This window comes from Zalophus californianus, chromosome 14 (assembly GCF_009762305.2).
Source record: "Zalophus californianus isolate mZalCal1 chromosome 14, mZalCal1.pri.v2, whole genome shotgun sequence".
Classification (NCBI taxonomy): Eukaryota; Metazoa; Chordata; class Mammalia; order Carnivora; family Otariidae; genus Zalophus; species Zalophus californianus.
Genome location: NC_045608.1, coordinates 9,286,624 through 9,304,294, shown reverse-complemented (window position 1 = coordinate 9,304,294; position 17,671 = coordinate 9,286,624). Strand labels below are relative to the sequence as shown.

Below are 17,671 nucleotides of genomic sequence, written 5' to 3'. Positions count from 1 at the left end.
TTCCCTCCACTGTATTTGCACTTTTGAAGCTGATGTCCTTTAGATCCTTGCCTACGGCAGCAGTTCTGACAGCCTCCATCTCAGTTTTCCTGCTAAGGTTCTGTCATTTCTTCCTTGAGTGGTAATAAATTTACTTTGAGTTCTAGGACTCAGAAGTTTTTATGGAAATCACAGTTAAAAAGTAAGCACTCTTCTAGGCTGTATTATTTTGTTGTCAGAGAAGAGGGAATAATGACCTTTTTTTTTTTTTTATAGTTGCATATAGCTATCAAGGAGAAAAGATTCCCCCCACCCCCAACCCGGTCTTTTTTTTTTTTTTCCCTCTTCTTAAAGGCTGCATTTTGAAATTGTATAGGCTTCATAAAAAGTATGTTGCTGTACTTCTAAATGATTGACATCCCTTTTGAGTCTTTCCAAGGTAGTTCTTAAGCAATGTAGTCTTTATTTCCAAATGACTAAATGATGTCAGATCCTAGAAGTTACTTACATCCACAGTAAAATCTTATTAAATACAGTTTTCTCTTAAAGGGATTTAGGAATTTGAGGCATCATAGCCTTGCAGTTTTTACGATTTTGCCATTTGGTGGTCATGTCCAAGGAGATACAGCCTTAAGTTATCAGTATGATTCAGTTTCTGAGATTGATAAGCACTGTGTCTAAGAAATTCCATATTTTATTAATAGCTTTAAACAAGGCAATGTGCAAAGACATTACTTAGCTTTATTTCAGGTTAATATAAAGCAGATGATTTGGTTTATATGTCACTGGTTTGATAAAATATCAAATATGCATTTATAGATTTGAATGCAGAGCAATATGCCTGACAGAAGAAGCAGTCACCAGTATTATGACCATTGTTACTTGAAAGTTGTCAAGATGAGTGCCAATTCAGCTAAGGTTAGACAAAAAAGAATTTGTATTTCCAACTTTAAACTTTCTTCCTTTCTTTTTTTTTTAAAAGATTTTATTTATTTATTTGACAGAGATAGCAAGAGAAGGAACACAAGCAGGGGGAGAGGGAGAGGGAGAAGCAGGCTTCCTGCTGAGCAGGGAGCCCAATGTGGGGCTCGATCCCAGGACCCTGGGACCATGACCTGAGCCGAAGGCAGACGCTTAACGACTGAGCCACCCAGGCGCCCCTGAGTTGTAAGAATTCTTAAATATTCTGGATACCAGTCATTCCCTTACCAGACACGGTTTGCAGATATTTTCCCCATTGTGTGGGTTTATCTTTTCACTTTTTTTTGCTGGTGTCCTTTAAAGCACAAAAGATTTCAATTTGGATGAAGTCCAGTTTATGTTTTCTTTTTTGTTGTTTTTTCTTTTTGTGTTGTATCTAAAAAAGCTGCTTACTCTGAGATTATGAAGATTTGTTCCTTTGCTTTCTTTTAAGATTTTTATTGTTTTAGCTCTCATATTTGTTTTTTAGCTCTCATCTTTATGTGTGTAATCCATTTTCAGTTAAATTTTGTATATAAAGTGTGAGATAGAGCTCCAACTTAATGGTGTTACATGTGGTTATCTACTTGTCCAAGTACAGTCTGTTGAAAAGACTGTTCTTTTTCCATTCAAATGTCTTACCACCTTTGTTGAAGTTCAGTTGACCATAAATATAAAGGTATATTTCTGTACTCTTAAGTTATAGCCTATAGATTTATATGTCTATCCTTCTGTTTGTATTATTCTTTTTTGATTGTTATACTTTTTTGTGTTTTTTTTTAAAGATTTTATTTATTTTAGAGAGAGCGTGGGGGGGGAGGGGCAAATGGGGGAGGAAGAGGGAGAGGATCTCAAGCAGACTCTGCACTGAGTGTGGAGCCTGATGCAGGGCTCAATCTCATGACCCCGAGATCATGACCTGAGCTGAAACCAAGAGTTGGATGCCTAACTGACTGAGCCAGGTGCCCCTTGATTACTGTACCTTTGTAGTAAGTTTTGAATTCAAGTATTAGTACTCAAAGTGTTGTTTGTTTTTGTTTTTAAGATTGTGTATTCTGGGTCCCTTGCATTTCCATGTGAATTTTAGGGTCATCTTGTCAGTTTCTTGAAAATGATAGCTGGGATTTTGATAGGGATTACATTGAATCTGGAGATCATTTTTGGGAATGTTACCATCTTAACAATGTTAAATCTTCTGGTTCAAGCACATGGTATATCTTTCCATTTATTTGGTCATCTTTAATTTTTTTCAGATGTTTTGTAGTTATCAGGGTATAAGTTTTACACTTCTGTTGATAGCTTTATTCCTCAGTATTCCTTTTTTTTTTGTTATAAATAACAAAATTTTTTTGTTTTGGTTTCTGTTTGGGAAGAAAGTTGTCTTCTTCCTTTTACCTTGCTTTCTAAAGTTTTCCTTGGTGATGTTACATCCGCATTCTTTTTTTATTTTTTATTTTTTTATTTTTATATGGAATGCTTCACGAATTTGCGTGTCATTCTTGCGCAGGGGCCATGCTAATCTCTGTATCCAAAATGGAGTTTACTATTGTAAATGTATTTTATTTATTTATTTATTTATTTTTAAAAAGATTTTGTTTATCTGAGAGAGAGAGAGAGAGAGCACGAGAGGGAGGAGGATCAGAGGGAGAAGTAGACTCCCCGCTGAGTGGGGACCTGACGTGGGGCTCAGTCCCAGGACCCCAGGATCATGACCTGAGCCAAAGACAGACACTTAACCGACTGAGCCACCCAGGCACCCCTGTTGTAAATGTATTTAAAAAAAATTTTTTTTTCATTTTCAGATTAGAGCAGTATTGTTTTATAGTCTTTCTATCTAATATAAATCTTTCTTTTGACTCTTATTAGTAGGACAGGCACTAAACTTTGAGCTTGAAGTGAGAATATGTTTTGAGTTTGTCTGCTCTGCTATCTGTTGCTGATTTATTAATTTTCCACTGATAGTACCATTTGTGCATGTCTGCTTTGTAAAATTCATTTTCTGTAATCAGAACAACTTTGTAATTAATATTTTGGCGGGGTCGGGTTTTTATCGTGTGTCAAAGTAACAATATTTTATGAAACAACTTCTGGAGATGAAAGCAAAAACTTTCTTTCCTTTGAAGCAAATGATAAATTAGAATGGTAATTCATTCTACTATAACATTGGACACATGAAATACCTATTATATAGATTGAGTCTTAGAGGCTTTATGTAACCTGAGCTGGATTTATTATTTTATTTATTTTATTTTTTTAAAAGATTTTATTTTTTTGACAGAGAGGGAACACAAGCAGGGGGAGCGGGAGAGGGAGAAGCAGGCTTCCCGCAGCAGGGAGCCCGATGCGGGGCTCGATCCCAGGACCCTGGGATCATGACCTGAGCTGAAGGCACACGCCTAAGGACTGAGCCACCCAGGCTCCCCATGAGCTAGATTTATTCTTTTAGCTCATAATACACTTCCAGACAAGAGTCACATCTTTCTCATCCATCCTTGTTCTTTATCTGCTTGTAGGGAAATAACAGACACAAGGATTATTTTGGTTTCTGTTTGGGAAGAAAGTTGTCTTCTTCCTTTTACCTTGCTTTCTAAAGTTTTCCTTGGTGATGTTACATCCGCATTCTTTTTTTATTTTTTATTTTTTTATTTTTATGTGGAATGCTTCATGAATTTGCGTGTCATTCTTGCGCAGGGGCCATGCTAATCTCTGTATCATTCCAATTTTAGTATATGTGCTGCCGAAGGGAGCGCGAGCACTACATCCGCATGCTTTTCTTCCTCTCTGTTCTTGTTCCTGTGATAGTTTGTATCCCGACATTACTGTACTCTCCTAGTTAACTTCCCTCATTAGCACAAAGAATTTTTTTTTTTTTAAGAGCGAGGTGAGAGGGCAGAGGAGAGGGAGAGAGAGAATCTCAAGCAGTCTCCATGCCCAGGGGCCGGATGCGGGACTTGATCTTAACACCCCGAGATCGTGACCTGAGCCTAAATCAAGAGTAGCATGCTTCACTGACTGAGCCACCCAGACACCCCAGCACAAAGAAGTTCTTAAGCATTGCTTTTATTATATCATCTCATTTCTCGTTCAGAAATCTACAGTAGCCTCTGTTGCTTACCAAATAAAGTTGGGATGCCATACCTTGGCATTCAGGGCCCTTCCCAGGGATCTTCTCTTTTTCAACCTAAAATTTCATTATTCCCCAATATTAATCTACTTCTTGACCCAAGGTGGTTTTTTCTGTATGCTAGACATTTCTTTCTCTATCTTTGAGCTTGCTAATCTTACTGCTGGATTTCCTCTCTACCTTAAATACCTTCCTTCCTTCCTAGAATTTTAAATACTTTTCTAGGGGTGCCTGGGTGGCTCAGTCCTTAGGCATCTGCCTTTGGCTCAGGTCATGATCTCAGGGTCCTGGGATCGAGCCCTGCACTGGGCTCCCTGCTCCGTGGAAAGTCTGCTTCTCCCTCTCCCACTCCCCCTGCTTGTGTTTCTTCTCTCACTGTGTCTCCCTCTGTCAAATAAATAAATAAAATCTTTAAAATAAATAAATACTTTTCTAAAACCAAGTCAAACCTCCTTTCCTCTTTAGAGTTTTCCTTGACCTTCACAACTCACTGTGGTCTGTTTTTATTACCTGCACCAATGGCTACTAAAATTTACAACATTTTCTTTTTAGCACAGAATGGTTTGTTTCCTCCTGCCCCCATTTAAGGCTCATGCTGAATTCCAGTTACAACAAGGTAGTGGTGAGGGAGGAAAGTTGGGAGGGGGGTGTGCTAGAACCTTAACTTAGCTTTCTTTTCGTCTACTGTGAGGTACCCCTAAGAAATCATATGGTTACATGGAACACAGAGAGCCAGCTGTCTACCTCATGTCCTGAATACTCAGCATTACAAAGCAGTGTGTGACTTTTTTTCTCCTAATGCATTATAATTTTCTGCAGTTCAGAAACGTTTATAGAACTAAGGATGTGTACTCCCAGTGGTGTCTAGCATAATGTCTCACAGATAGTAGGTACCCAGCATATATTTATTTTTCAGTTAATATTTTAAAAATTTTATGTTTTTACATTCACTACATTCCAATCAGGAGAAAACTTTTTTTTCTTACATAGACATATTGCCATAGATGATTAAAAACTGTAGTTACCACTCATTTTCAGGAAACTCAAGAAAGCAGTTATTCCTAGCCAAATCTAAAAACGGCTTTCCTACAACATGACATATTCAGAGTATATTTTTCTTATAGAAGATTGCTTCTACTAGACATTTTAATATCCTTTTAAAGTATAAAAAAACAAAATCCCAAGTGTTAACTTTAAAAATAAGGCCCACATGATGCTTATATAAGTGAGAAAAGTCAGAAGCCTAAGTAAGGGAGTTAAGTATAAAAGCATACCTACATACAGGCTGTTTGAAATTCTTTTAAAATAATTAATTTGCTTTAGGTATTGTGTATGTTGGAAATGCATGCATTTTTGGATTTATATCTATGTATACAATGTATTCGTCTGTGAAGAATAGTATCGAATCAGCTTTTCCTGAGTTCACTTTGAAAACTAAGATTAAAAGATACCATACCTTAGAGATTAATTTATTTCATTTTTGTGCTAACCAAGGTAAAAACAACCTCCTTTCTGCTTGTGGGTCACAAAACTCATTTTCCTTGTTCAGTGCCCAAGAGGCAAAGGTAGGATTAATTGGTTCTTCTCTGAAAAAATGACATCCTTTTCAATTAAGGTAGGAAATTGTTTTAAAAGATTGATTGATTGATTGATTGATTGATTGATTCATTTCTGAGAGAGAGAGAGAGAGCAGAAGTGGGAGAGGTAGAGGGAGAGAGAATCCCAAGCAGACTCCAGTGTGGCACCCAATGCAGCTCAGTGCGGGGCTCAGTCCCATGACCCTGAGAGAATAACCTGAACTGGAACCAAGAGTCGGTCGCCCAACCAACTTTGCCACTCAGGCGCCCCAGGAAATTATTTTTAAATTACTTAAAATTTTGTATGAAATTTAGGAATGCAGGTGATTGGCTTTTTGTTGTGTTGGTCTGTCCTATCTTGTAGAGTGGTGTTAGGTGTCAGGTGACTGCCGCTCACCAGTGTGTTCTGCTTTATGTTAACCTCTCCAAATACTGGAAAGTCACAGTTTTGCCACTGTTGACTTTTATTTACACAAAAGACTTCTTCTCTCTTCTCTTCTCTTCTCTTCCTTTTTTCATTTCAGAGGAAGAATGGGAGATGGGGGAGGGCAGAGGGAAGGGGAGAGAGAGAATCTCCAGCAGTTTGCGCTGACTGCGGAGCCCAGTGTTGGGCTCAGTCTCATGACCCTGAGATCATGACCTGAGCTGAAACCAAGAGTCGGAGGCTTAACCAACTGAAGCACATAGGCGCCCCCTACACAAAAGACTTCTAAAGACAGGTGTTTGGTTGAGAATTTTAGCTGCTGGAACAAGAAGAGATTACAAGCAGGATGACTCTGTCACTTGTTTTGGGGGGGGGGTACAGGCACTGCAGAAATAGATCCTGGTTTCCTGTCCTACCCTACCATCTTTGAAGTAGGAGGAGCTGTGTTTTGTTTTTAATAATTTATACTAGCTCTTCCCAATTCATTCTCTCCCCAAAATTTTCCAAGTAAAGGAAAACTTTGGGACTTGACTTTTATGGATCTAACCTCAAAAACTTGAATTTTTGTGGTTGTATAATATCATCTCCGTGGTGTATCAAATAACTATTTATAGCATTTTAAATATTAGGTAGTTCTGCTTGATATGTCCAGAATTAAAATTAGAAAATAGTTACGGTCCGGGTGCCTGGGTGACTCAGTTGGTTGAGCGTCTGCCTTAGGCTTGGGTCATGATCTTGCGTCGGGGCATCGGGCTCCCCACTTGGTGGGGAGCCTGCTTCTCCCTCTCCCTCTGCCCCTCCGTCCTGCTTGTGCCCTCTCCCTCTCTGTCTCTTTCTCTCTCTCTCAGTGCTCTATTTCAAATAAATAATCTTAAAAGTTACAGTCACTCAGTATGTACAGTATCTACTGCTGCATTGTTTCGTAGGCAAGTGCTGTTGTGTGGTTTATTTTATAACTGTAACTTCTTGGTATTTAGAACAGAAGGATATTAACCTTTGGGATGCATTCAAGTTTCCCATAGTTTTGTGGCTGATACCTTCAAATGTTTTTGCAGTGGTAGATTTTATAATTCTTGGGTTGGTCATTTGGAACAGAACACTCTTCCTTTGGAAACTTGAGTCTCCTAAACTCTTCTACTTCATTTCCATATTATTTTAGCAGTCTGCTTTCGTGACTTTGTCATCATTTGTAACTGCTTCTCTTCCATGATGCCTTCCAAGATGTCTCACCATAGCTAACTTAACCTTTACTCTTCTACTCACTTTCCTCCTGTCTCTTACAGGACTCTCTGACCTTTCCCTGGCCTTCTGTTTTTTTGTTTGTTTGTTTTTAGTATTTTATTTATTTATTTGACAGAGACATAGCGAGAGAGGGAACACAGGGGGAGTGGGAAAGGGAGAAGCAGGCTTTCCGCAGAGCAGGGAGCCCGATGCGGGCCTCAATCCCAGGACCCTGAGATCATGACCCGAGCCGAAGGCAGACACTTAACGACTGAGCCACCCAGGCGCCCCTGGCCTTCTGTTTTTTGAAATGAAAAAAATGGGGTCATTTATTTGATCCTTCTCTGGTCTTCCATATTTTTAAACTCTGTCTACTCCTGTAGCCAGTCTACTAGATGTGGTTGGGGAAATCCCACCGTGGTGCTGTTTAGTTAGGAATATAGGGTAGTCTCGTCTCTAGTTTTTGCTGGAGCTTCAGGAGAGTTCAGTAGACCTTCCTTACCTGTTGCTGCAACCTTTGTGACTACCCTCTCTGGTCCCTTGCTCCATCACCTCATTTCCTTTATTTGCCACAGAATGCTCTTTTTTTTAATATATATATTTTTAATTTTTTAAAAGATTTTGTTTGTTTGACAGAGAGAGAGCAGGAACACAAGCAGGGGGAGCGGGAGAGGGAGAAGCAGACTCCCTGCTGAGCAGGGAGCCTGACGTGGGGCTCGATCCTGGGATCATGACCTGAGCTGAAGGCAGACACTTAACGACTGAGCCACCCAGGCGCCCCTACTGCAGAACGCTCTTTTTTTTTTTTAATTTTTTTATTGTTATGTTAATCACCATATATTACATCATTAGTTTTTGGTGCAGTGTTCCATGATTCATTGTTTGTTCATAACACCCAGTGCTCCATGCAGAACGTGCCCTCCTCAATACCCATCACCAGGCTAACCCATCCCCCTACCCCCCTCCCCTCTAGAACCCTCAGTTTGTTTTTCAGAGTCCATCATCTCTCATGGTTCGTCTCCCCCTCTGACATACTCCCCTTTTCTTCCTCTCCTGTTATCTTCTTCTTTTTCTTTTTTCTTAAAATATGTTGCGTTATTTGTTTCAGAAGTACAGATCTGTGATTCAACAGTCTTGCACAATTCACAGCGCTCACCGTAGCACATACCCTCCCCAATGTCTATCACCCAGCCACCCCCATCCCTCCCACCCCCAACCACTCCAGTAACACTCAGTTTGTTTCCTGAGATTAAAAATTCCTCATATCAGTGAGGTCATGTGATACATGTCTTTCTCTGATTGACTTATTTCACTCAGCATAACACCCTCCAGTTCCATCCACGTCGTTGCAAATGGCAAGATCTCATTCCTTTTGATGGCTGCATAATATTCCATTGTGTATATATACCACATCTTCTTTATCCATTCATCTGTCGATGGGCATCTTGGCTCTTTCCACAGTTTGGCTATTGTGGACATTGCTGCTATAAACATTGGGGTACACGTACCCCTTCGGGTCCCTACATTTGTATCTTTGTGGTAAATACCCCGTAGTGCAATTGCTGGATCGAACAGTAGCTCTAATTTCAACTGTTTGAGGAACCTCCATACTGTTTTCCAGAGTGGTTGCACCAGCTTGCATTCCCACCAACAGTGTAGGAGGGTTCCCCTTTCTCCACATCCCCGCCAACATCTGTCGTTCCCTGACTTGTTAATTTTAGCCATTCTGACGGGTGTGAGGTGGTATCTCATTGAGGTTTTGATTTGGATTTCCCTGATGCCGAGCGATGTTGAGCACTTTTTCATGTGCCTGTTGGCCATTTGGATGTCTTCTTTGGAGAAATGTCTGTTCATGTCTTCTGCCCATTTCTTGATTGGATTATTTGTTCTTTGGGTGTTGAGTTTGATAAGCAAAATGCTCTTTTCTTCCTGCTTTTTAGAACATAAGGCAGAGTCCTTAACCTGGATCCATTGATTCCCAGATGGTTCATGGAGAGGATTCGGGGCATTGATGAACTTGGATGGGAAATAATTTCACATCTTTATTAACCTTTGATTGAAATTTAGCATTTTGGGGCCCCTGGCTGGCTCAATCAGTGGAACATGCTACTCTTGATCTCGGGGTCCTAAGTTGAAGCCCCACTTTGGGTGTAGAGATTACTTTAAAAAAAAAAAAAAGGAATTTAGCATTTCTTTCCATTAACAAACCATTAGTATTAGCAGTATCTGTGGCTTTAGCACCTCTAGAACTCAATTAATTTCATATCACTTGTATAATATGGATATCTTGAGATATTAAGGGGCGACTGGACACTCATCTCTCTGGGGCTTGTCACTGCTGCCATTTTTACCATTTTTTTGTTGCACAAGTTAACTATGAACTAATGGAGTCATAGCTCTCCTACCATGTTCCTTTTCTTACATATGATACAGGACACAGATCTGAATTGTTATCCTATGTGGATGAAAAAGGATGATTTAAAATCTTATTTCCAGGAGAAATCATTGATTAAAAATTAACTTCGGACATTGAGGAGAACCAGTACTTAAGAACCATAATCTGTGCTAAGTAAGGGGTTTAGTCCAGGTGGGGTTGCGATTTACACTGTAGCTTTTATTTTTTCTAGTGGATCAATAAAATTGTTATGTATTTAAAAAAAATTTTTTTAAATTACACTCATTAATGGGGCACGTGGGTGGCTCAGTCAGTTAAGTGTCTTTGGCTCAGGTCATGATCCGGTCCTGGGATCGAGCCCTGCATGTGACTCCCTGCTTGTGAGGAGCCTGCTTCTCCCTCTCCTTCCTGCTCGTGCTCTCTTCACTATCTCTCTCTTTCAAATAAATAAAATCTTAAAAAAAAAATAGCCATTAAATTTGCTGTTAGATCCTATAATGCGTTTATAAAGAAGTATGTATATTACTGTTGCACTGATTTTTTTTTTTTTAAAGATTTTATTTATTTATTTGACAGAGAGACAGGTAGAGAGTGAACACAAGCAGGGGGAGTGGGAGAGGGAGAAGCAGGCTTCCTGCTGAGCAGGGAGCCCAATGCGGAGCTCGATCCCAGGACCCTGGGATCATGACCTGAGCCGAAGGCAGACGTTTCACGACTGAGCCACCCAGGCGCCCTGCTTTTTGAGATTTTGATAACTGCATTTCCTTATAATTGGTCTCCTTTGATTTCCTGTGTATTTTATGCATTTAAGTCCCCCCTATGCTTAGGGGGTCCATGGATAAAGAAGAAAGGTTAAGAGTCTGTAATCTAGATAGAGGCTCCCTGTGCCCCATCTCCCTGCATTTCTCTCTCTATTATTATTATTATTTTTTTTTTTTTTTAAGTAAGCTCTGCGCCCACTGTAGGGCTTGAACGAACTCACAACCCCGAAATCAAGAATCTCATGCACTCCCCAACCCCCGCATTTCTCTTACTCCTTTTTACGCCTCCACTTATCCCTTTGTTTTTATTGTTCCTATCCACACACCTTGGCCCTTACAGTGTTCATCATCCCCATCTTGTTTCTTTTTTTTCCTTTTCTAGCCATAGTTTGCAGAAATATATGTAGATAAAAACTTTATAAAAAACCTTTAAAAACCTAATCTTATAAAACATAACTAACGCCTTAAACTGTAGTATGTGCAGTTTTTGTATAATATATTACTGTTACTTGAAGATTTAGCATTTTCAGGGAACACTTCGATTGTTGTTTGTGTGTGTATGTGTGTGTGTGTTTTAATTTGAATTCCAGTATGGTTAGCATACAGTGTTATATTAGATTCAGGTGTACAGTACAGTGATTCAGCACTTCCATACATTACTCAGTGCTCATCACGATCGTATACTCAGTCCTCTTCACCTTTCACCCATCCCCTCCCCCGCTCCCCTCTGGTAACCATCTGTCTATTCTCTAGAGTTAAGAGTCTGTTTTTTGGTTTGTATGTGTCTTCCTTTTTTCCGCCCTTTGTTCATTTGTTTTGTTTCTTTAATTCCATGTTTGAGTGAAACCATATGGTATTTGACTTATTTCACTTAGCGTTATACTCTCTAGATCCATCCATGTCATTGCAAATGGCAAGATTTCACTCTCTTTTTGGCTGAATAATATTCCGTTGTACATCTATATCTCATCTTCTTTATCCATTCATGAATCAGTAGACATGTGGGCTGCTTCCATAATATGGCTATTGTAAATAATGCTGGAGTAAATATAAAAGTGCATATGTCTTTTTGAATTAGTGTTTTCATATTCTTTGGGTAAATATCCAGTAGTGGAATTACTAGATTGTATGATAACTCTGTTTTTAACTTTTCGGGGAGCCTCCATACTGTTTTCTACAGTGGCTGCCCTGGTTTATGTTCCCACCAACAGTGCATGAGGGTAAAAAAAAGAAAAGAAAAAACTTAAAAAATGGGGTGGGGTCCCTGGCTGGCTCAGACAACAGAACATGCGACTTTTGATTTCAGGGTTGTGTATTCGAGCCCCACATTGGGTGTAGAGATTACTTAAAAACAACAGACAAACAAAACAAAACCCAAAGAGTACACAAAAAGGGTTCTTCTTTCTCCATATCCTTGCCAACACTTGTTTCTTACGGTTTTGATTTTAGCCATCCTGACAGGTGTGAAATGATACCTTGTTGTTTTGATTTGCATTTCCCTGATGATGAGTGATGTTGAGCATCTTTTCATGTGTCTGTTGGTCATCTGTATGTCATCTTTGGAGAAATGTCCGTTCATGTTTTCTGCCCATCTTATAATTGGATTGGTTTTTTTTGGTGTTGTGTAAGTTCTTTATTATTTTGGATACTAACCCTTTATCAGATATGTCATTTGCAAATGTCTTCTCCCATTCAGTAGGTTGTCTTTTAGTTTTGTTGATTGTTTCCTTTGCTGTACAGAAGCTTTATTTTGTTTTTAAAGATTTTTTTTTTTTATTTATTTGACAGAGAGACAGCGAAAGAGGGAACACAGGCAGGGGGAGTGGGAGAGGGAAAGCAGGCTTCCCGCCAAACAGGGAGCCTGATATGGGGCTGGATCCGAGGACCCTGGGATCATGACCTGAGCCAGAGACAGTCGCTTAATGACTGAGCCATCCAGGCGCCCCGGAAGGTTTATTTTGATGTAGTCCCAATAGCTTATTTTTGCCTTTGTTTCTCTTGCCTCAGGAGACAGATCTAGAAGAGTGTTCCTGCAGCCAGTGTCAGGAATTACTGCCGGTGCTCTCTTCTAGGATTTTTAGGTTTCAGGTCTCATATTTAGGTCTTTACTCCATTTTGAGTTTATTTTTATGTATGGTATAAGAAAGAGGTCCAGTTTCATTCCCCATTTTGTTTCTTTATGCTATTCTTTAATATTCTTTTTTTAAAAAGATTTTTTTATTTTAGAGAGAAAGGGAGCATGAGCTGGAGGGGCAGAGGGAAGAAAGAGAGAGAATCTCAAACAGACTCCATGCTGAGTGCAGAGCCCCATGCAGGGCTCAATCTCAGGACCCTGAGATCATGACCAGAGCTGAAACCAAGAGTCGGATGTTCATCCAACTGCGCCACCCAGGGGCCTTGAGAAAATATTTTTTAAAGTTTTTGAAAAAAAGTCACAGTATTCTTAATTCATCAAAACAGAATGATAACAATGAAGTAATTTTTTAAAAAATTGATCTAGAATTTCAGCGTTTGAGAAGAATGAGATTTATGGGGCGCCTGGGTGGCTCAGTCGTTAAGCGTCTGCCTCCAGGTCAGGTCATGGTCCCAGGGTCCTGAGATCGAGCCCCGCATCGGGCTCCCTGTTCTTTGGGGGGGCCTCCTTCTCCCTCTCCCTCTGCCCCTTGTGCTTGCTCTCTCTTTCACTCTCTCTTGAATAAAGAAATAAAATCTTTTTAAAAAGTGGGAGAAAAATTTAATTGGGAGAGGAAACGGGCAGCTGAGGATTCTGGTGAAAACTTTTCTGGAAGCACATTTGAGGATTTCTGATGTTAAGTCTGAGACTGATTTTTTTATATTTTAAAATTAAAGTTTTTTGATAATTTTTTCATTTCATCGAGTATGTCATTTTGTGGCTTTAATAGATTAAATTTATATTTATTAATTTATAGTATGTCACTAGCATTTTGTTTTACCACTATTCTGATCCTTTAAAAAGTTCTCAGACAACGTTGATTTTTCAGAGTCGTAGATGAGCATAATTGAGAGGTAAGAGGAAAAGCTGAGGAGCAGAACATATATCCTGTTTGCTGGGTATGGGGCATTGGGATACCCAAGAGAGAGATGGTACTTTGGTTGAGACACTTCTTTCTGATTACTACCAGGTAGCACCACTGACACAGGGTGACTAAACCTCTGCCTAGAATCAGAAGAGAAGGTTTTGAGAGCTGCTGTGGGCGTGGTATATAGGGGTTTGCAGAGGTGTAGGCGGGGTGGTACTTGTGTATTCTTTTCCCCTTTAGAGATTTTGGTAAACTGAATGTTCATAAGGCAGGGAATGAAGCGTGAAGAATTTAAATCTTTATTATCTTTGATAATTCTTACTGTTTTTTCTTTCTATACCTGTTACTCCTTCAGAAACAGGTAATATTTTTCTAACAGCCTTTTTGTATTGCATCTTGCTTTTATTATGCTTTTGGAGGATAATGAAAAATTAATATACTCTCACATGGCATTGGAAAAATCTGCATGCAAATTCCCACGATTGCAATTAGATTATACCCAGTTGATTTTCCAAAGTTCACAGAAATCCTGGCTACAAGTTGTACTATTTAAATCCAGCATTGTTTTTTTTTTTCCCCAAAAATCCAAACATGGAGTTTTCAGAATTTACAGTATTAGGTGTTGGTAATAGTGTAGAATGAAATATCCAGGTCTTCCTTCTAGTTAATAAATACAGTGTTGACCTGAAATACAGTGTTTATGACCAGGGTTTTTCCTCATTTTGTGCTCACTCTCTACTTCTGCTCATTTTTTTTTTTTTAACATCTTTCTCTAAACTCTTCACTCATCTTTAAAAAGGGACTTTCTTTGGAGGAGGTTTTAAAATTAAGGAATATCATTCTTAAGAGAAACACACCTTTTGTGTCCCCCCCCATTACTGCCTCGAAAGAAAGCTATCATGCTAAGTAACAACATGTGAGTAGTTAATTCCTTTTACAATATTGGTATTGTAAACAGAAATTTATGATAAAAATGTAGTAATGAAAAAAAAATAGGTTACTTAATAATGTCCTGTTAATAGAGCCTAAATTGTGATCAGCAGGGTAAAACTTGGTTCAGTGAAGTGTTAGATGCTTGCTTTTCCACATTGACTTCCATTCAGGGATCCTTTTTGATTTTATTCAGAATAATACTGATAAAAATATATTTATCAATTTGAATACAGCTTGGTTCAGTCCCTGTCTTTCCTAAATACTTTGACATACACATGCACACATGTACACACACACACGTTATAGTGGGAAAAAGTCTATGTGGTTGTGTGAAAATATCTCTTGCTTTGAGCTTTAATTTCTTAGATAAGAGTATCATCTTTAATGCTGGGTTTCCATGTAAGTAAATATTTTATTCACTGAAGTAGTAGATGCTTCTCAAAAAACTAATGTGATTACAACACGAAATAGGATCAGCAGTATAAATTAATAATCGTACTGCTTTTTGTAGAAGGTGACATGACTGGTTTGGAATTTTCCTGTAGTCTAGTTTTCTGAGAAAATAGGGAATTTCAGCATCCTAATGTAAGTTGTTATTGATGTTTTCTTGAAGCATTTCACGTTCTTGAAAATAAACATAGCAAAACTAATTTTTACCAAGAATTTGTACAACTATAAGGTGATAGAGAGTATTGCTTGACTTAGGTGAATTTCACATAAAGCCAAGTTTTTAGGGCTGTTGGTGGCTTCCAGCTGAATGTGGCATTATGAAGACAGCACCAGTCTATTAGAACCTCTTAGAGAGCTTTTTCAGAGTACAGTAATCTTCCAGTGTATGCTCTATCCTACCTCCAGCTGAGGCCTGCTGTTCTTGGGGATCCCCCTTGGTATGCTCTTAGCTCTTAAAAATTGCTAGCAGTGGGAGCCGTGCTCCTGGTAGAGCTAGTGGCTAAGCCCACAGGTGCAGTTATGCTTTTATTTCCTGGATTGCATGTATACACACCCATCCACCCCCAGTTTAGGATGAGAGGAGGTAAGAGCTAGTTAGGTTTGTAGTGCCAGGCTGGCTTAAATTAAATTTGCTGGCTTGGATTTCTTATTTTGGTTATCACCTTACCCCCTAGGGAGCCAGTGACTGTTATAGAAGTTGTACCAAATAAAAAATCCCTCTGGAATTGTCTCTATTAAAAGAGACACAGTTGTTGATTCTTCTTCACTCCTGCTCTTTGGTGGCAGCTTATAGTATGGGTGAGGGCACAGTGACTGGGAGCTAGCATCCTTTGACAGAACCAGATCAGCAGAAGTATTATTCCCTAGCCCTGTGCTAGGTGATACCTTGTGGGCCCAGCCATTTAAATGCAAGCCTATATCTCCAAAGCATTTTCTAATACTGTCATTGCCCAAGTAGACCTTTACTTGCCTGGTCCTAACACCCAACTACAGAAAAATTTTCTTTGCTGGATAGCAGCTCTGAGATATTTCCTGTCAGCTGAACATGGTGATGCTCTCACAAGCATCATTAGAGAGGTAACATTAGAGAGGAGAGGACACAGTAAGTGAGAAAGTGTGGGTGGGAAGTCCTGGTAGATAGGCCCGACTCCTGAACCTTTTGGGGACGATGACACTGTAGAGCCTGAACTTTGTAACAGAGTGGCTATAGGGAAAAATGGATTCTGTGAAGGGTTTGCTCACTTAGAATGGCTTCAGTTACTAATGGCAAGAGTCTGTTAGGTTATTGACCCCTGAATATAGACATGGATTTGGAAGGTTAAAATGCCTATGTTTGGATATAGGAGTTCTGAGCTTTTATTTAATTAATGGATCCATTAAACAAAAGCATCCTATTTTAGATGGGTTGATAGAGATTTTCTGGATTGCTTCTGAAATACAAAGTAATTATTTTTAATATAATTTAATGACCTGGTGAATGCATTAAAACATTTCATGTGGCTTAAAATTATATGGGAAGAACTGAAAGTTTTTTTTGAAGATTATTGTATTAGAAGCATTATACATCTGAAAGCATACCATTAGTGAATGTTATACTTTCTATATCATAATTATTTTTAGCATATCTCTGTTGATAATTTGTGTGTATTACTGTTGCCCATTGTCTGACCGTGTGATCTTTCAGCTAAGTCCATCCTTTGCAGATGCTTTTACTGATTCTGCTATCAGTGCTAAAGTGAATGGTGAACACAAAGAGAAGGACCTGGAGCCCTGGGATGCAGGTGAACTCACTACCAGTGAGGAACTGGAGGCTTTGGAAAATGATGTAGTAAGTAAAGTCTTTTGCTTAGTATCACACTGTGGTCATGTGATATGGTGTGACATCATTTGGTTTTAATTGAAGTATGTTGTCATCATTGTAGTGGATATATTTAAAGCAGCAGTCTTATTATCTAAATAGAGACCTCTCCCCAGGCAATAAATACAGACGAATGTTTGTTTCGGATGCTTATGAATGATTTCCATGTTTTTAAATAAATCATAATAAGCAACTTAAAATTTAAGTTGGGAAGCATGGGAAACTGGAAATACTGGCATGTTTTGCTTTAAATGCTTTATAGAATAAGGCAGCCTAAGGAAATTAGCGTCTTGTGTCTTGACCTTACCTAGAGGTACCACTCTTGGGCTTTTTGTCTGAGGAAGTGGTACTCACTATTAAGATAACATAGTTAAGTTGCATTAGAAATAAAGCAGAAAGTAGATTTCTTGGTCTTAAAATTAAGATCATTCCCCACAGAAATTTGCTGTTTCTAAAAGCTTTTTAGTGTATATTATTTTTACTTTTCCCATAACACATCATCTCTTAATCAAATGCTTAGTAGTAAGGACTATCATTAGGATTCTATAAATTATGTTTGTAAGGTAGATAGATAGAAAGCAAAATCTCTTGCCAAAAATGAGTGTTTAGGTAGCAACATTTGAATCGGATGAAGAATCTTCCATTGAATATTGTGGAGAAGTCTTTATGACAAATCTGTTTTTAATGTTTAAGTCCAGCTGTAACACTGAAAATACATAGGCAACACATTATTCATTTTCAGACTTTAAAGAATCCGATATAATCTAATGTGGGAGGTTTTCAGGTCTCTGCACCACATCACCTATGTAGGATACAAAGCAGGTACTCCTTTTTGACTGATAGTGAGGTGGATAAACCGTTAAGTTGCCAGAGAGCATTCTGGCAATATTTATAAAAGTTTAAAACACACCTAGAGTTGGTCTCACCTCAGAATTTATTTTTGTCCTG

The 17,671-nt window shown here is 38.8% G+C and overlaps 1 protein-coding gene, 1 non-coding gene and 1 pseudogene across 13 annotated transcripts in view; 1 reads left to right on the top strand and 2 right to left on the bottom strand.

Moving 5' to 3' along the window:
• Positions 1–17,671, top strand: part of ATXN2 (ataxin 2) — a 136,321-nt gene that overhangs the window by 46,215 nt on the left and 72,435 nt on the right. For all 12 annotated transcript variants that reach the window (XR_003516838.2, XR_003516839.2, XM_027575583.1 and 9 more), the window contains exon 6: positions 16,569–16,693. Coding sequence is in view for 10 of the 12 variants with exons in the window: in XM_027575583.1 (XP_027431384.1) it covers positions 16,569–16,693 (125 nt within the window). In the remaining 2 variants the exon portion in view is untranslated. The remainder of the gene's footprint in view (positions 1–16,568; positions 16,694–17,671) is intronic.
• Positions 2,402–2,492, bottom strand: LOC113913400 (annotated as a pseudogene).
• On the bottom strand, positions 3,586–3,689 carry LOC113913380. Its single transcript, XR_003517173.1, has one exon. It is a non-coding gene; the product is annotated as a U6 spliceosomal RNA (small nuclear RNA).